Raw genomic sequence first — 19,496 nt, 5'->3', positions numbered from 1 at the left:
TTAGGTATTCATAAAGCCCTCACACACTCCTCTCCCATTTACATCTCTGACCTCATCTCCCTTCATTCTCCTGTCCGCCCTTTTCGTTCAACAAATGCACGCCGCCTTTCATGCCAACTGATTACTTCCTCCCATTCCCGCCTCCAAAATTTTGCCCATGCTGCTTCCCCACCTTTGGAACGCTCTCCCTCTCCCCATCAGACTCTCCACCTCTCTACAATCCTTCAAACGGGCTCTCAAGACTCACTACTTCATCAATGCTTTCCAGCTCTCATCCTAACTTGCTACTACATGCTCCCTCCTCCCTGTCTTCCCCATCTGTATCATGACGTCTGTCTGCCCCTCCCCTTGAGAATGTAAGCTCTTGTGAGCAGGGCCCTCTACCCTCTTGTGCTTCTCCTTACTTTATTTTCATCTACTTCTTACTCACCACTAGGACACCTAATACTTGGTGCTTATGCTCTGTTGCTTAATTGGGTGTTATGGCCACCAATGTATCAATGTATATTACCCATGTCCTTGTCCTTCATTGTATTGTATTTTACTGTAAGTCAATTTTTTGGTTATGTAGCTTGTAACGCACTGCGTAACACTTGTGGCGCCATATAAATAAATGATAATAATAATAACATGAGCAGAAGCTGCCACTGGAACCCGAACGGTCACACGGCAGCCGACCCCGCAGCAAAGTCAATCAGCCTGGCTGCAAGTTCCCGGCGGCCCAATCCGCCCCTGAACACAGGTGATTTAATTAGTACCTCAGTAAGTTTGGTTATACCATCTGTGCACAAACATGGATATACTTAAAAAACTTTGATTGTTAGGATGGGTTGGGTACCAGATGCCGGTGGTCAGGATCCCTGCGGTCAAAATTCATGAAGCCGGCATCCCGACAGGGTTAGGATACAGACACTTGTCGGTAGGTATTCTGATCGTTCCCCTACCCCAAATCCTCCCCCCCCACCCCCTAATGCCAAACCTAAACTTCCCTAGTGACTAACCTTAACACTCCCCCCTAATACCTAACCCTCTTCACCTAAGCATTATGCCACGTATCCACTATATGTTTAAATTGAGCGATTGAATGATAACGACACTGTTATCATTCAATTGCTCATTAATCGTTCACAAATCGGGCATGAAAATGACGTAAACTACCAGCGATACGCGCTCCCGCTGGTCGTTTTCGATATAATTCATCGCCTGAACGTGCCAATCAATCTGCTGATAACGACAGATCGGGCATGTTCAGGGATGAGGGAGGGTGCCTGCACTGAACGACATATCGTTTAGTTTGTAGGCACTACAGGGGATGAGGAACAACTGTACGATTACAATGTTGTAATCGTACTATTGTTCCACTATCTGCTAGTGGATACGCACCTTTACACTTGTGCTTCACAACTCCAATCCTCAGGGAACCTTAACAGTGCAGGTTTTCCAGGTCTCCTCACAGAATCACCAGTGACATAATTAGCACCATCTTTGGATCTTTTATTAGTGTGCCAGTCAGTAATAAATACACTTGTGCTCCAGCAAGGAGATATGGAAACCATGTCCTTTAGTGGTTCCTTGAGGATAACTGGGAAACACTGCCTAACGCAGCCAGAGAATATGGAAAAAAAAAATGTTTAAAAATCTGCCATTAAACCATGACTTTAAATTTTGGATGGATATAATATGTAGTCAGACAGAAAGATCTAGGTGCCAAACTGTCCTTTAACCACTTGCCTGGCATGGACGTAAGCTTCTGTCCACACCAGGCAGTTCTTTATCCGTACTGGACGTAAAATTTCGTCCAGACAGATAAACATGAGGGCTGCTGCACGAATAGAATCTTCCTTCCGGTCCCTCTGCTTGTCAGCATCCTCTCCCCCCATGTCTGCTGTGCTGCCAATCATTGCTGATTGGTCAGCAAAGCAGGACCCCCTACCCAGCGCCTGCAGAACTGAACAGCCGCTGGGGAAAAGTAAGAAAACTCCCCCCTTCACTCCCCTTACATACCCGGTGCCTGGATCCAGTCTCAAATTGAACGTCACGATGTTTCCAATGTTCCGATGTTCCGGTATTTGAAAAAAACGATTTAAAAAAAAAAAAATCTTTAAATAATTTTTTTTTTTTTTATGAAACCATTTTGAATAAGTTAAAATGGATGTTCCTCACCTAATTCACTAAAAAAAAAAAAAACGACAATTTTGGAGTGGTTTTTAGAAGAAAAAAAATAGTCAGTTAAGTGGTTAAAGAAGATAAGGAAGTGATGACTCTATAGAAAATACCACAAGATACAAATGTAAATTCCATCTTGCGCTAATGAGTTCTATAAACTAACACACTAGGGAAATTTCAGCATTTTCACTATACTAACCCATCCTATTATAAACCTAATGCAGATACATGTAAAACACAGTCGGACCACTGCAGGTTGGGATCACTGATCCCTATCCCAAACATGTGCTCTGTTCACAAGCAGGCAAAATGCAAATCCTATGTATTGAAAAGCTACCTAATCCCTTTGATTCCTACTACATTATTACATTTTATTTTGCCATTCCAAATATCTCCTTAAAAGGAGTGGGGGAAAAGCGGCTTAATACCATGTATTACAATTTTGTTATGCTGCAGCAAAAAATAGTAATGTCAAAACTTTCCATTTTTGGAAAAGCTGCATTCTCCAGACAGGAAATTGAAATGAGACAGGTCTATACTGTAGGTGGTTTCTGAGGCGGGCTACACACTTATACGACCGGCACTCGTGACGATGGAGGCGGTGATTTCCCTTCGCCCCGCTCCAAAAGGAGATTGCCAATACACACTTAAAAGATTTAATGATCACTGTTCCATCCTTCATTAAGATGTACAGCCTCGTATGCGATATCGTGTGCAGAGCGGCCAATCACACGACATCGCATGCGACCCACGGGAGCATGCAGTCGTGCATACAGACTGAACGACAGTCCCGATTTGTCATTCTGATTTGCCCATATCGGGCCGATATCGTGCAAGTGTGTAAACCAACGATACTCCAACCTAGCAAAGATTTGTTTAATGCAACTGCAATAAAAACAAATCATTTGATCATTTTGGAATGAGCTATTAAAAATATAATCAGTTTTAACAAGTTGTTCAAATTTTAACCAATAATTTACTGTTGGAATCAGCAATTTACCCCAGGCCCTACATGTTTATTGTACATAGCTAGATGTTCTCTAGTGACTGGCCTGAGTATATACTGACTACATTGCTTCAATGGTTCGAGGAGCTGGTATGAATACGGAAGAAATTTTAAAATATGTGCCTGTAACCAATGGCACACGCCAAGGTTGCCCCCTGTCTCCGCTTGAGTTTGCTTTGGCAATTGAGCCATTGGCAGAGACCAATGGATCTGAACTCGCTATCCAGGGTCCCGAACTATATGGGAAAATTCATAAAGTATGCCTATTCACGGATGATGTCCTTCTATTTATCTCCGATCCCACCTCCTCCCTTTCTCATCTACATGGAGTTTTGGAGGAATACTCCAAGGTGTCATATTATAAATTAAACTGTTCTAAAACTGAGGCCCTCCCTATCAATTTTACTTCGGGACTTCTTCATTCCCTTAGTGATATACTCATGGCAGGATAGGGGACTTAAATATCTTGGAATCCAAATTACCCTTAAAATTTTGTCCTTGATTCCCTGTAACTATTTCCCTCTATTGAGTAAAATTTTGCTCATGCTGAAGGACTGGATGCTCCAAGAGGTCTCATGGATGGAGCGTATAGCTCTAAAAATGGTATTTCTGCCCAAAATACTATACCTATTCAGAACGATCCCCATTATAGTCATTAAATATCTTTTAAACAAGTTCTATACCATTTTTTATAAATATGTTTGGAAAGGCAAGAAACATAGGCTAGCCAGACGTACAATGTTGCTCCCTAAGTCTGAAGGTGGGGTATCTTTCCCAGATCTACATTGCTACCAATTAGCAAGTCTTCTGTCTCAGTTGGGTGAATGGTCCGTAATGACTGATTCCAAAACGTGGGTATTACTTGAACAAAGTCAGGCCACTCCTCTCCCATTACCAGATATACTATTATTACCATCTACTATTAAGCTATCCCCAAGTTGTCAATCAGTGCAAGCATCCGATAAAGCCTGGTTAGAATGTGTCTTTAGCAGAGGATGTGTCCCTTCCATCAACTGAACTGCCTCTGTAGAGCATAGAGTGGTTGATCCCAGATCTGTAACTTCGTTCTTGGGCAGTTCAAGGAATGCTCTCATTACATGATATCATGATAAAGGGTTCTTTGCCTCTTATGCTCAACTTCAATCACAATATTCTATTACACATAGAGACTTCTACGAATACCTCCAAGTGCGACACTGGATCACTTGCAATATACAGAGCTCCCACAGGGTTTCGCCGCTCCCCAAGTATTTTCGTGAGAAACTTTTTAAAACAGGGAGTTAAGGTAATATTACTTGGTGATATTCCCTATTAGTACAACCTCAGACTCCAAATTATATTCCCCTCATTGAAAAAATAGGAAAATGATCTCTCCTGCTCTATCTCCATGACTCAATGGCATAAAATATTTCAAATGTGTTTCCATTTATCTAAATGTATTTCCCATTGTGAACATTTTTATACACTTCTTCACAGAATATTTTAACCCCAGCCCTTATGCATGTAATCCAGCCATCTAATTCTAATCTATGTTGGCGTGGTTGTGGTCATGTGGGAACTTTACTACACGTTTTTTGGTCGTCCTAAAATTTCCATCTTGTGGAAGTCAATATTTGCCCTCATCTCAAAGATCTCTCATACTCCTACTGCGCCAAGTCCACTGCTAGCAATGGTTCGTGTAACAGAAGGAGATACAATATTCAGTGACACATATATAATGGGTCATATCCTTTTCTCCACTAAGCTCCTATTAGCTAATTATTGGCACACTTCCCACCCTTGTAGAGGTGGAGAGAAGTGTACAATCCCACTATGAGATGGAAATAGCGGGGGTTCCTTATTCATCCAAGGCCTCCAGTCTTCATATTCGATGGTTTAGCTGGAATGAACATTGGTTGTCAAAAGATCATTAACTTTACCAATTAAATCAAGGATGTTATCAAGTTTTCATAATGCAGGGTATTATAATTTTATATTTGCATTTATTGTGATCGTGTTATCGAAGCATTTGTGATGTATGCAACATATCTTTATGTGAATTGTAGGTTTGGTGTGTATCCCCTTATCCCATTCCCCCCTTAATTAATTTTCCCCTCTTTTCTGTAATTCCTACCCCCCTCCTTTTTTATGTTTGTATATGTGTACCTCTAATTTATATATACCTAAATAAGAAGGAATTTTGAAAAAAAAATATATATATATATGTACCTGTATGTTCTTGCATGTGAAGTCATCATATTTTATCGTAGAAATTTAAATTTCATTTGAAAAATGTATTCCCTTTCAGCAACTCAAGGACTTGACTGGGATATTTATGATCCTCCTAATCTGGAGTCATGCAGAAGCTTAATTGTCACTCCAGCACTTATTTCAAGCACAGATGAGAGCCCATTGAGCAACCTTTGCTAATTATTACAGTGCTCCCTATGTATAAAGGTGATCCTTTTCACCTGCACTCTTCATCACAATCATAACAATACTAGTTATGCAAAAGCTGGCTGCTCAGCAACATGTTAGAATAGAAATCCTAAGATTTCATGACAAGACAGTGAACGGCCATTTGCGTCAGTCAGGACCTCGTAAGGGATAGTTTTAGCATTGCCAATATTTATTTTTTGTAAAGATCCCTTGGATGCTTAGGTGGACCAAAGAGGATCCTGTTCTTTTGTAAGTAATAAGGATGGGAACGAGAAGAGTTGGGGAGTGTTCATCTTTAAATAAAATAGTTTTTGTTCACAAAACACTGAAGTGCCAAAAGTAATGGTATAGCAGTATGTAAAGGTAATGGTAGGTGGCATCACCATACTGTGACATCTTGGAAACGCCCAGACCTGTATCAGTTGTAATCTGACATCTGATGTGTCAGTATGAACAATGGCTAGGCTGCTCATGGCAAGGCGATGTGAACTATTGGAATTCAAATGGGGCATGATAGTGGATGCCATACGGATGGTACATTCTATTTACAAAGTTGTGTGGATATTCAACATTCCTCGATCTGTGGTGTCACGTGTGTACCGGGAATACCTCATGGAAGGCATACACACCACGTTCCTCCGACATGAAACCAATCGAGCATTTATGGGACGTGGTGGACAATAAAAGGTGCACAATAGGTCCCAGATGGCCCGGTCTTCCATGGCACTTGTGGTGATTCTCCACATACCCTAGCAGAAAATTAAATTGGGCATGATAGGGCCAGCTGATACCTGTAGTACACCTATAAAGAAAATATTACTTCTATTACATAGAATTATCACTATTAACCCCACACCCACTGCCCAGAGGTGTGGGGAATAACCCTATTGCTATCATCACAGGACTGGTTTTCCCTAGAAATGAAGGAGGTGGATGTGGACCTCACTTACATAGGGATTCAGACAAGTGCTGACCGGCTTAGGGCTGGTTGGCACTCTGTGTGCTTCCCTTGTTAAAGTGCTGAAAGCAGTATATGCTGGTACAGGACATTTTTAGCAATCTGCTTAGTGCTGGTTATTATATTGCAGAAAGAACACATGCATATTTGTCCTCTCGTTTGTAACAAAAATAAAATAACCCAAATAATGATTGGAGAAGCCTACACAGCCTAAGGATATGTAAGTATAGATGGTATAGGCACAGATTTGGAGCTAAAGGGTTTAAATGCATGCCTGGTTAAATCCACTGATAAACCTGGATTTTGAATTATAAACAAACAATTGGCACCCTCATTGGGTGCTTCCCTTAAAAACCCCCCCAAAGAATAAGATGTTTACTTAGCTTGTATAGTAGATGGACATAGTTCTTTTGCAGTGGTCAGACCTTCCCTCTATTATCCTAGGTGACTTCAATATTCCAATTGATATCCCCACAGAATCCGCTGCCTCCAATCTACTCATCCTCACTTTCTCGTTTGGCCTCTCCCAATGGACCTCCCCACCAGCTCATGCAAGTGGGCATTTGCTTGATCTGGTATTCACTCACCGTTGTGATATTTCTGCCTACTCCAATTCCCCATTCCCTCTCTCTGGCCAACACCTTCTCTCTTTTAACCTATCCCTCTCTCCTTCCCCTCTTCTACCTCCGAGAGCCACCATCACTAAGCATAACATTGAAGCTATCAACACTGCTTTCTTTTCTTCCCTACTTGACTCACTTCTCTCCCCTATTAGTTTTCTCCTGCGCTGAACAAGCTGCTTCCCTATACAATGCCTCCCTTACTTCTGCTCTCGACTCTTTTGCTCCGGCGATCACTACTCACCTTCGCAAATCCACACCTCAACCCTGGCATTCCAAATGCACTAGATACCTGCAAAAATGTTCACGAACCGCCGAGCGACAGTGGAGAAGATCAAGCTCTCAGACAGATTTTCTCCATTTCAAATTCATGCTGTCATCCTACAGTGCTGCCTTTCCCTCTCTAAACAGTCATATTTCAAGAATCTCATCTCCTACCAGTCCTCAAATCCCTAGCGTCTTTTCCACCTTCAACTCCCTCCTCTGCCCACCCCCTCCTCGTCTCCCCTCCTTGCTCTCTGCCCCTGACTTTGCTACCTATTTTACATCTAAAATTGATTCCATACTTCAGGACATCATATCCAACCAGTCCCCCAGCTCTCCACCTCCTCCTTTCCTGGATCTCCCCTCCCCATCCATTTTACTGACTCTGACATCCTTCTACCCTGTGACTGGAGAGGAAGTTAAAGCCCTTATCCAGTCCTCCCCCCCTTCCACCTCTCCCCTCGAACCTATCCCCTTCCGCCTCCTCCGCTACCTCTCTTCTTCTGCCTGCTCCCATCTTGCCCACCTCCTTACTCTCTCACTCTCTTCTGGCACTTTTCGTTCTGCACAAGCATGCCCTTGTCTCCCCCATTCTTAAAAAAACCTAACCTTGATCCTGACATTCTCTCCAACTACCAACCAATCTCTCTCCTCCCTTTTGCCTCCAAACTCCTTGAATGTATTGTTTACAACCGCCTCACCACATTTCTTTCCTCCCACTCCCTCCTTGACCCTTTTCAGTCTGGCTTCCGTTATCTCCACTCCACTGAAACTGCCCTCATAAAAGTCAGCAATGACCTCCTTGCTGCCAAATCCAAGGGCCACTACTCCCTGCTCATTCTCCTTGACCGCTCTGCTGCTTTTGACACTGTGGACCACCCTCTACTGCTGCATATGCTTCACTCCCTTGGTCTACGTAACACTGTTCTCTCCTGGCTGTCATCTTACCTCTCTGAGCGCTCCTTCTGTTTCCTCTCACGACAACTCCTCCCCACCACAGCCTCTTACAGTAGGTGTTCCCGAAGGTTCTGTTCTTGGACCTCTCCTATTCTCTCTCTATACGTTCTCTCAAGGTAAACTCATCCGCTCTTTTGACCTCCATTATCATCTCTATGCTGATGAAACTCAGATCTACCTTTCCTCACCTGATCTTTCCCCCTCTCTACTGATTCGTATCTCTAACTGTCTCTCTGCTATCAATTCCTGGATGTCCCAGCGATTTCTCAAACTTATAATGTCTAAGACTGAGCTGATCGTCTTCCCACCCTCCCACATAATATCATGTCCCACTATTTATCAATAGATGGCATAACTATTTCAACTAGTCCCAAAGTGTGCTGTCTTTGAGTCATCCTGGACTCTTCCCTCTCCTTCAAACCACATATTCAGAAAATCTCGCAGTCCTGTCGTTTCCATCTCAAGAATATTTCCAAGATCAGACCCTTTCTCACCCAGGATGCCACCAAAACCCTCATACATTCACTCGTCATCTCCAGATTGGACTACTATAACCTCCTCCTATCTGGCCTCCGCAAATCCCATATCTCTCCTCTCCAGTCTGTGTTCAATGTTGCTTCTCGGCTCATCTTCCTCTCCAAACGCTCTACATCTGCCTCCCCTCTCTTACAAGCCCTCCACTGGCTCCCCTTCCCTTTCAGAACCCAATTCAAGGTTCTCACATTCACTAACAAAGCTCTCACCCATTCCTCTCCCATTTACATCTCTGATCTCCTATCCCTTCACTCTTCTGTCCACATTCTTCATTCACTTAATACACGCCGCCTTTCATGCCAACTGATTACTTCCTCCCACTCCCGCCTCCAAGATTTTGCCTGTGCTGCTCCTCACCTTTGGAACGCGCTTCCTCTCCCCATCAGACTCTCCACAATCCTTCAAATGGGCTCTCAAGACCTACTACTTCAGCAATGCTTTCCAGCTCTCATCCTAACTTGCTACTACATGCTCCCTCTTCCCTGTCTTCCCCATCTGTATCATGCCCGTCTGTCTGCCCCTCCCCTTGAGAGTGCAAGCTCTTGCGAGCAAGGCCCTCTACCCTCTTGTGCTTCTCCCTACTGTAATTTAATTTATCTCTTACTCCCCAACAGGTCCCAATGTGATTCAGTCCTAGCAGGACCTTCTTCAGGGCAGTAGTGAAAGAATTAGAAAAGAGCGACTAATATACCTAATGTGTTGCTTACTTCTGGGTCACACAATCCTGAAGTTCCTATGTATTCTCCAAACAAGTAAATATATAAATGTTTAAAAAAGTTTCTATCCTTCAACTTAAATATCCATCCTTACCATTGGATATTTCGATTGACATTTTAGGTAAATGTTTATTTTTCACATTATTTAAATAAAACATTATTGAAGATTTTAGGGCAACCAACACTCAGCTGCTTATGTGGGTGTAAAGGTCGCTAATATAGCTATGTTTATTATACATGTCCATGTCCTGCTTTGTATTGTAAGTCACTAGTTACTTATTTGTTCATGTACCTTGTAAGGTGCTGCGGAACACTTGTGGTGCCATATAAATAAATGATAATAATAATAATAATAATAATAATAATAATAATATAGGAGTCCATGTAAAACATAAGAGAAAGAAACAGTGTAATTCTGTTTGTATGAATATATGCAATATAGACCACCTCTGTTAATAGAGTTGTCACTATGCACTCCCTATGAGATTCCTTTGGTAATCTCCTTACTTTAAACTGAATTTCAACAAGCGTGGTATATAACATTAAAAATAATTACCTAAAATGTAAATCAAAATATCCAATGTTAAGGATTGAAACTCATGCAGGGGCTTATGAAATGGGGTGCGACTTGCAACTGCTACAGGAACTCCTGCGAGTCTTCCCGTATTTTTAAAGCGGCAATCATTTTAAAGGCAAAACCAGCTTGGTTTTGCCTTTAAAATGATTGCTGCTTTAAAAAGACTCGCAGGAGTTCCCACAGCGGCTGAAAGTCGCACCCCATTACATAAGCCCCCAGGCCTCAGCATGCTGGAGGCCCGTAGATTTAAAACACTAAGAAATTCTGGATTTCTTCTGGATGGAGCAGAATCTTTCTCCAACAGTGACTGTAGACGTGGATGGATGCTCCAAGAGATTTCACAACAGGTCCCAATGTGATTCAGTCCTAGCAGGACCTTCTTCAGGGCAGTAGTGAAAGAATTAGAAAAGAGCGACTAATATACCTAATGTGTTGCTTACTTCTGGGTCACACAATCCTGAAGTTCCTATGTATTCTCCAAACAAGTAAATATATAAATGTTTAAAAAAGTTTCTATCCTTCAACTTAAATATCCATCCTTACCATTGGATATTTCGATTGACATTTTAGGTAAATGTTTATTTTTCACATTATTTAAATAAAACATTATTGAAGATTTTACATTATCAGTCGATTTTGTTTTGTTTTAACATTCCAATTTTGAGCATATGAGAAGGACCCCAGACTCGCCCACACCAGGACCCTTTGTGTTCCACAAACCCTCTGATGGAAAACTTAGGCTGGGTATACACTTAGCGACCCGCCAATGCGACGGCCGATGGTGTGGATGAACAATATATCGTTCACAGGCGCAAGTGAGCTTGTCGGCGTCGGCAGCTGGGTCGCTCAATCAGCCGTGCATGCAGGCCGATGGAAAGACCCCGATGAACGACACGCGGGAGCTAACATATGAGAACACACTAGACGATGTGAACGATATGTCGGCCCGATCCGTGGAATCAGACGACATATCGTGTAGTGTGTACCCAGCTTGACTCTCCAGGTAAAAGATCTATAGTCCATGCTCTTTGAAAATGTATTTAAAAGTAAGGAGATTACAAAGGGGTCTATCATTGGGAGTGCATATTGACAATACCATAATAACTTAGTGGTTGTCTATCACATATATTCATACAACCAGAATTACATTGTGTTTCTTTCTCTCTATGTTTTACATGGACTAAAGTTTTCAAACCATCATCATTGAAAAAGAATGTCTTATGTTTATTATATCAGTTCAGCCAGCATTTTTTAAGGGTAGCACCCAAAAAGGTCACAATTGTTGTTTGTGTATTAGTTGGGGAAGGGTTTCTACTATAATAATCTACCTAGTTGTGATTCTTCTTTAAGATCATCACGACTAAACAGAACGAGCTGATAATCCTACCTTAACTGAACCTTACAAGATTCTATTATAAATTTAAAGTTACAAGACACAGAAACCATGCTGACATGATAAACATATATTAAAGATAAAAAAAGGAAAACGTATTCACCTGACATATAATCTCAACCCATTTACATGCTACCTCCCTACCATCACACATGGGCAGTATCAATATTAGTAAAGCACAGAACGGACTGTAGATCACTAAATATGCAGGAAAAAGTTAAAAGGTGCAAATACATTTAAAAAGATGTACCAGTGCTTTACACATCTCACTTTATTTGATCCTTAAGGTTAAAATTACCTTTAAACCATTAATTTTCTCTTCAGTTTGTTTCCTTGTCAGTGCCAAATTACTTTTACCACACAGACAAATGCATCAACTGCACAAAGTCCTGTGTAATCTCACCTATAATGTCTCTAACCTCCTGTATAGAAGATGTCTAGCAGTGGGGACCAATTCGTATCATAAATCACCACAGAACATTTAATTTAATACACCCCAATTTTACAACACCTGCATACAGAAAAACACCCCCACACAATACATCTGAATAATTTCTCGAACACCGAACAGCCAGGCAACAAGGAACAGGAACTAGAGAATAAAAAAAAACAAATATAACCTTGTGTGTAGTCACAATTAGGATCACAAACTAGCTTAGTAGAGAATACAATTCACAGTGATGGACACAAGGTGCCCCCAGTACAATCAGGTGAAGGCACTTTGTGTCCAGTAACACCAATAGTTTTCTCTTGCATCCAATAGAGAGGCGCAGGAAAATTAGCAATACTGGGTTATCATATTCTACCATGGTGTGCGTAGTTGAAGAACATGGTGGCATTGCGTCGAAACAAACCTCCCCCCTATAGAAACACTGAAGGATTAAACTGACCATGTTAAATATACTCATCTGAACCAACACATTAACTACCAAAGCACCACATTACACACTAAAACAAAAACAATTTCAAGTCAGTAACGTTGCTGCTGCAAATCTGTAGTACACCACACGATTAGTTGGATATAAATTCCATAGAACAAAGACATATACTACATACCACACTACGAGTTAAGATATTGCAAATCCGACCACTGATATGACATCAAACTATGAACAGTTCTGTCACAGAATGTGACATAAAAAAATCAAAAACAAAACAGTTTCAAAACAGTAGGGCATGTTTTTAAAGATTAAGCATCCCCCCCCCCCCCACAAAAAAAGGGTCAAAAGTTTAAAACGAATAAAGCATGCAAAAAGAGAAAGACCTCTTACCTCAGGTAGTAGCCCTTCTGTCGGAGTGGGTGAAACCCCATCCACACTGTCTTGACTTCTGGCACTGAGCTGTGGGGACATAGTAGGAGACTCATCGATGTAGGGCATGGTTTCGGAACCCTCACGGGAGCTTTTCTGCTCCTCATTCCCTTCAGCGTCGTACCCGTCAGTGGCGTAGTTGAAATCTGTGACAAGGAACAAGAAAGGCCGTTGAGTGCCTTCAATAAGGGCGGCCAACGAGGTTGGGTATGGCTTGTGTCTGGGGGTCATGCTGGCATCTGAGCTTCTTGATATTAGAAGTGGAGGGCAAAGAAACACAGAAAATGAACAAAGGAGAGGTCAAAATAAGTGTGTAGGATAGAAAGGAACACACACTAGAGTAATATGAACAAGGAAGCTGACAGAAGGAGGGAACAATGCAAAAAGGCACAGAAAACTAACAAATTGTAGATCAATTTAAAAATACCAGAGCTTAAAAGAAAAACAAACTAGAAAATCAGGTTAGTAACACAAACCATGCAAAAAAAAAAACTCGCAGCTTTACCTAAAACTCAAAAGTAAGGAAAGTGAAGGGTAAAAAAAGCCCCCCACTAAAAAATGAGAAGGTATTATGAGAACACAGAGACACACAACACATAGGAAAGATAGGAAGCATCAGTAGCTGGAAAAGAAGCCAGAAGAGCCAGTCCTGCAGTTAAATGTAGATTACAGAGGTCAATTGACCATCTCTGAAACACACTACGACTGAAGGATTAGGGGAAGCCTGTTAGCTTGTGAAAACTGGAAAATCAGCGGCTGTCCACAGATGACAGCATCAGAGCTATTCCGGGCCCTGCTCGTTGCCTCCTTCTCTGAGTCAGAGAGACAGAAGGGGGGTGTGGGGGCTCACTGTTTCCATTTTAAAGCTCCAGGTATTGCACAAAATACAGTTTATAAAGCGTTACCTTTTACTGTGCAGTGCCAAATAATATTTCTTTTTGTTTCTGTCTATTGTTTTAGGTTTATTTTTTTCCCCAAGAAAGAGTTGTTTTGTGTACTATATGTTTAAGATTTAACTCTAAATGATAGGCCTTTGGTCACCATGGCAACCTTCAATGCAGAATTTTTAGCTAATGTGCAGACACTTTACAAAGTGGCAATCGGTTACTGTTGAGAGGAGTGGGTTTTCTGAAGCAAAGAGAATGGACTGGAAAACAAAGAGCCCTCAGGCAGCGGCAAAAACACAGGTAAATGGTCTGTGGCTGGCTCTATATCAGATCAGCATTGCACACCGTAGCTCTATTTAACCCATCAAAATACAAAGTGAATATATTAATAGGAGTACATAAAACTTCATGATCATGAGATTAAGTAGCTGCATAGACAGGACTCATCTCGGACAATGAGAGATCAATAAAATAAAATGTACTTGCGGACAGTTACACAGAAAATAGATGTGGTGTAACCCATAGCAACCAATCAGAATCAAGCTGTCCTTTTTCTAGAGCAGCTTACAAATTCAAAACAAAGGTCCGGTTGGTTCCTGTGGGTCAATACAGCCCAATTTTATAAACATGTTACCTAAAGTCTTTTTTTAAGCTATTTAGGAGACATTTTCTTTAGCAAACTGTCAACTGTTAAATACTACAAGAAGTCCCCAAATCATAGAACAATAGAACCCAACAGTCCATTGTACACATACACTAGCACTGAAGAGAAGATCAGCGCTCATTTGCATAATTAATGAGCAGTAAAAGCAGAAGGAAGATGTAAAGGAAAGGAAAAAGGTACACACCGATCAATAGCTTTCCCTCATTGAGTGCACACTGCCTAGTAAACACTGTAGGCAAAATGGTTGTTATACCACTCTCCGGCTGGATACCAGAAAATGGAACCAAGCTAGGATTTATTTAAGTCGGCTGGTGTGATAAAATTCCCTATGCACTCTAAACTTCCTGTCAGAAAAATAATAAGTTAAAGGATACTGCAAGTAGAATACTTTTCTACATAGCTATTATAAATCAATGATTTTTAATACAAACTGGAACTTCAATTCATGTTACTTTATATATAACAGCTAATAAAAGTCACAATAACATATGCAGAAGATTTGGAGGTCAACAAAACAGGAAAGATTTTAAATAATGATATTACATGGAGGAAGCATTATTTCGATACGCCAGAATTCATCGTCAAAACACTGAAGGGCAAGGCAGTAATACTATTTGAGCCTAAAATTGCGAATATTGGAGGACCTACATTGAGGTGGATAACAACCATACATTTTGTACTGACAGTATATATAAAAACCTTACATTGATATTGGTGAATGCTACAAGATGGCTTTTTGTTTAGAAGTTAAGTTATAATTACAGATAAGTGGTTCGGTTCTACTCAGTTATGTTTGGATCTGAAGAACAGCAGGTTATTGGCTATCAGGATCTCACGTGTTTTGGATCGCCAATAAGATAAATCCGAACTTGCGCTAATTTGGCTAATCTCTAGTTATAATGGATTTAAGCATGATGACCTAGGTTGTCAACTATGCAGGAGGTCTAGTCGCCTATGCACAGTGGAAGTCACCATATCCTAGAAGCCAGCGCCTCATGAATATCAGTCATGAAGTACGTAAGGAACTCCACTGGCGCATACAGAATTAGTAGGAGGTCCGGACATAAAACAAAATGGCGGCACTGAGTTCTGTACAGATAATAGGTGTTCTTTAAAAGAATCTGTGACCATATTAACACTCTAACAGACAGTATTATATAATGTGGTAGCTTTTAAATGCTTCATGAACCAACATTGAGTTTATTTAAAGAAATGCTAAACTGATAAGTATAAATTTAAAAAAGGACTAGAAAAAATATGAGATATGGTAAGAACTTACCCTTGTTATCTCTATTTCTACGAAGTCCATAGGGTTCCACAGGATACCTTGGGGTATAGGTGTGACGTCAGTCATCAGGCACCAAAGAGTTAAGCTTTCAGCCTCCCAGGATGCACTAGGTCCCCCTCCTATACCCCGCCCCCGAGCCAAGGCACCTCAGTTAGTTACCAAGCCATAGGCCGGAGGAGGAGAAGGAAGAGAGAGAAAACAAGATCTGGATACACACAAGAATCACATTCTCACCAGAGGGAGACGGAAAAACCGGTGACCAGAGCAAAGCCCATCTGCAGCACAGGTGCGACAGGAATGGGAGTCCTGTGGAACCCTATGGACTTCGTAGAAATAGAGATAACAAGGGTAAGTTCTTACCATATCTCATATTTTCTACTTCAGGGTCCATAGGGTATCCCACAGGATACCTTGGGGATGTCCCAAAGCTGTATCCTTTAAGGGTGGGGACGCTCCTGTGCAGAAAGGAGAATCCACCGCCTGAAGGAAGCATCCTGAGAGGCGAAGGTGTCAAACCTGTAATACCTCACGAAGGTATGGACAGAGGACCACGTAGCAGCCTTGCAGATCTGGACTGCAGAGGAACCACGTCGAGCTGCCCACGAAGGACCCACAGACCTAGTGGAATGAGCCTTCAGAGAAGGAGGAACCGGTAGGCCTTCATGAAGATAAGCTTCAGGATCCAGGCTGCCAAAGTGTGCTTTGAGGCAGGCCAACCCTTTTTACGGAAGCCATAGAGGACAACAAAGCGTCCGACTTCCTAAACGAAGAAGTGCGGTCAACATAAGTCCTTAAGGCCCGCACAACATCCAAAGAGGCCTCACCCACGGAAAGACCCGGTGAGTTAAAGGCCGGAACAACGATTTCCTCGTTAACATGAAACTGGGAAACAACTTTGGGAAGAAACTCGGGCCGAGTGCGGAGCACTGCCCTGTTCCCATGAAAAACCAAGAAAGGGGGTCTACAAGAAAGAGCCCCTAAATCAGAAACACATCTGGCCGAAGCAATAGCCAGAAGGAAAACAGTCTTAGCTGTCAACCATTTAAGATCCACTGAGCCCAGTGGTTCAAACTGCGGTCCTTGGAGAGCCCTCAGGACCACAGCCAAATCCCAAGGCGCCACAGGTGGAACAAAGGGCGGCTGAATGCGGAGATCACCTTGCATAAAGGTGCGCACATCCGGGATTGTAGCAATCCTACGGAGAAACCAGACAGATAGGGCCGAAACCTGTACCTTCAAAGAAGCAAGGCGAAGCCCATGATCTAGTCCCGCTTGTAGGAAGGCGAGAATCCGAGACAGACGAAACTCCCGTGGTGCATAACCTCTCGGTCGACACCACTGGAAGAACATATGCCACACGCGATGGTATATCCTAGCGGAAGACGGTTTCCGAGCTCGCAACATGGTACGCACTACAGAGCTGGAAAACCCCCGGGACCTCAGCATGGCCGTCTCAACAGCCACGCCGTCAAAGACAGCCAAGTCAGGTCCGGGAGAAGGAAAGGACCCTGAGACAGAATGTCCGGTCGTAGCGGCAACCGCAGAGTACTGTCCACGGACACACCCTGAAGGTCTGAGAACCAGTGCCGTCTGGGCCACGCGGGAGCTATCAACAGGAGCGTCCCTCCTTCCTGTTTGAATTTCCGGATTACCCGTGGAAGAAGGGAGACCGGAGGGAACAGGTATGTGAACCGGAACGTCCACCGGACGGACAGAGCATCCACCAGAGACGCCCCTTCGTCTCTTTTGCGAGACCCGTACACCGGCAACTTGTTGTTGCGCCATGAGGTCGATCTCTGGAAGACCCCATCTGTCCACCAGCAGTTGAAAAACGTCCGGGTGCAGGGACCATTCCCCCGGATGAACGTCCTGGCGACTTAGAAAGTCCGCCTCCCAATTTAGCACTCCCGGGATGAAGACCGCTGATATGGCCGGAAGATTGCGCTCCGCCCATACCAGGATCTGAGAGACCTCCACGAGAGCCGCCCGACTACGGGTTCCTCCTTGCCTGTTTATATAGGCCACGGTGGTAGCGTTGTCCGACTGGACCTGTACCGGGCGACCCTGGAGAACCCGATGTGCCTGCTGGAGAGCATTGAAGACCGCACGGAGTTCCAGGATATTGATTGGAAGCTCCGCTTCTGTCGGCGTCCACCTGCCCTGGAACAAGTGTGGACCCGAAACTGCTCCCCAGCCCCGAAGACTGGCGTCCGTTGTCAACAGGACCCAATTTGGAACCCAGAACGGACGTCCCCCTCTGAGATGAGTCATCTGTAACCACCAGGCAAGGGACAGGCGAACCTCCGGGGTGAGCACAATTATATGGGACTTCAGAGACTGCGGCAGCCTGTTCCACTTGGACAGAATCAGGTGCTGCAGAGGTCTGGAGTGAAACTGGGCATATTCCACCATGTCGAATACCGACACCATGGAGCCCAGTAACCTCATCGCCGAGTGTAGAGACACCCGGCGACTGAGCAGACAACTGCGCACCCTCGACTGTAAAGCAGAGATCTTTTCCTCCGTCATGAAGATCCTCTGCTGTTCAGAGTCCAATAAGGCTCCGAGGTGCAGAATCCTCCGAGACGGGATTAGAGTGGACTTCTGTCAGTTGATTATCCAGCCGTGCCGTTGCAGTAGTGCAATGGTCAGGCCCAAGTGGCGTAGAAGGAGCTCTGGAGATCCTGCCACCAATAAAAGGTCGTCCAAGTACGGCAACATGCGGACTCCCTGCAGCCGCGGAGAGAACCGCCATGACCGCCATCACCTTGGTGAACACACGTGGTGCTGTCGCCAGGCCAAAAGGTAACGCCCAAAACTGGAAGTGGTCGCTGCGGATTGCAAACCTGAGGAACTGTTGATGGCGCAAAAGAATAGGGACATGCAGGTAAGCGTCCTGTATGTCCAATGACACCATGTAGTCCCCAGGTTCCAGCGCCAGAATGATGGACCGTAGTGTCTCCATCCAAAACTTCGGTACCCGCAAAGACCTGTTGAGAGCTTTGAGGTTGAGAATCGGACGATACGACCCATTGGGTTTCTGTACCAAAAATAGATTTGAATAGAAACCCTGGCCCCTCTGTGAGAATGGAACAGGCACTATAACTCCAGCCTGGAGCATAGTGTGCAATACCTTCCGCAGCTCCGTAGCCTTGTTCCGGTCTGATGGTAGACCCATGGTGAAGAATCGAGCCGGGGGTCTGTGCCGGAAGGAGAGGGCGTACCCGTGGGAGACCACCTCGAGAACCAAAGTGTCTGTCATAGTGACCGACCAACACTGGGCGAACTGCAGCAGGCGGCCTCTCACTTTGGGATCCCCCAAAGGGAGGCCCGGACCGTCAGGCCGCAGGCTTGTCATCTGGCTTGGGGGCCGGACGTCTGGTACTCCATGCCTACTTCCGGGGCTTGGCCGATTTCTTAGGGCCAGCCTGTCGAGGAAACGACTGTGGTTTGGGCCTGCCCTGGGCCCTAGATGACCGAAAGGACGATGGTCCAGAACCAGAAGGAGCAGCGGCCGACGGGAGACAAGCCGATTTGGCTGCCGCCAGCGTGGCCACAATCTTATCCAGATCCGGACCGAAGAGAACTTCTCCGGTAAATGGCAACGCCTCCAGACCCCTTTTGGAATCTGCGTCCGCCTTCCAGGATCGCAGCCACAAGGTGCGACGAGCAGCCACCGCTGCTGAAGAAATTCTAGACACCAGAGTACTAATGTCTAAGGCCGCCTCGCTGATATAA

The 19,496-nt window shown here is 43.8% G+C and overlaps 1 protein-coding gene across 2 annotated transcripts in view; it reads right to left on the bottom strand.

Moving 5' to 3' along the window:
• The window catches only part of ABR (ABR activator of RhoGEF and GTPase), a 444,215-nt gene that overhangs the window by 255,890 nt on the left and 168,829 nt on the right, over window positions 1–19,496 (bottom strand). For both annotated transcript variants that reach the window (XM_088477779.1, XM_088477780.1), the window contains one exon: window positions 12,881–13,065. In XM_088477779.1, the coding sequence (XP_088333905.1) occupies window positions 12,881–13,065 (185 nt within the window). The remainder of the gene's footprint in view (window positions 1–12,880; window positions 13,066–19,496) is intronic.

This window comes from Taudactylus pleione, unplaced genomic scaffold, assembly GCF_031769625.1.
Source record: "Taudactylus pleione unplaced genomic scaffold, aTauple2 ptg000203l, whole genome shotgun sequence".
Classification (NCBI taxonomy): domain Eukaryota; kingdom Metazoa; phylum Chordata; class Amphibia; order Anura; family Myobatrachidae; genus Taudactylus; species Taudactylus pleione.
The sequence above is the reverse complement of the archived record's forward strand: the minus strand, read 5'-3'. Positions and strand labels throughout refer to the sequence as shown.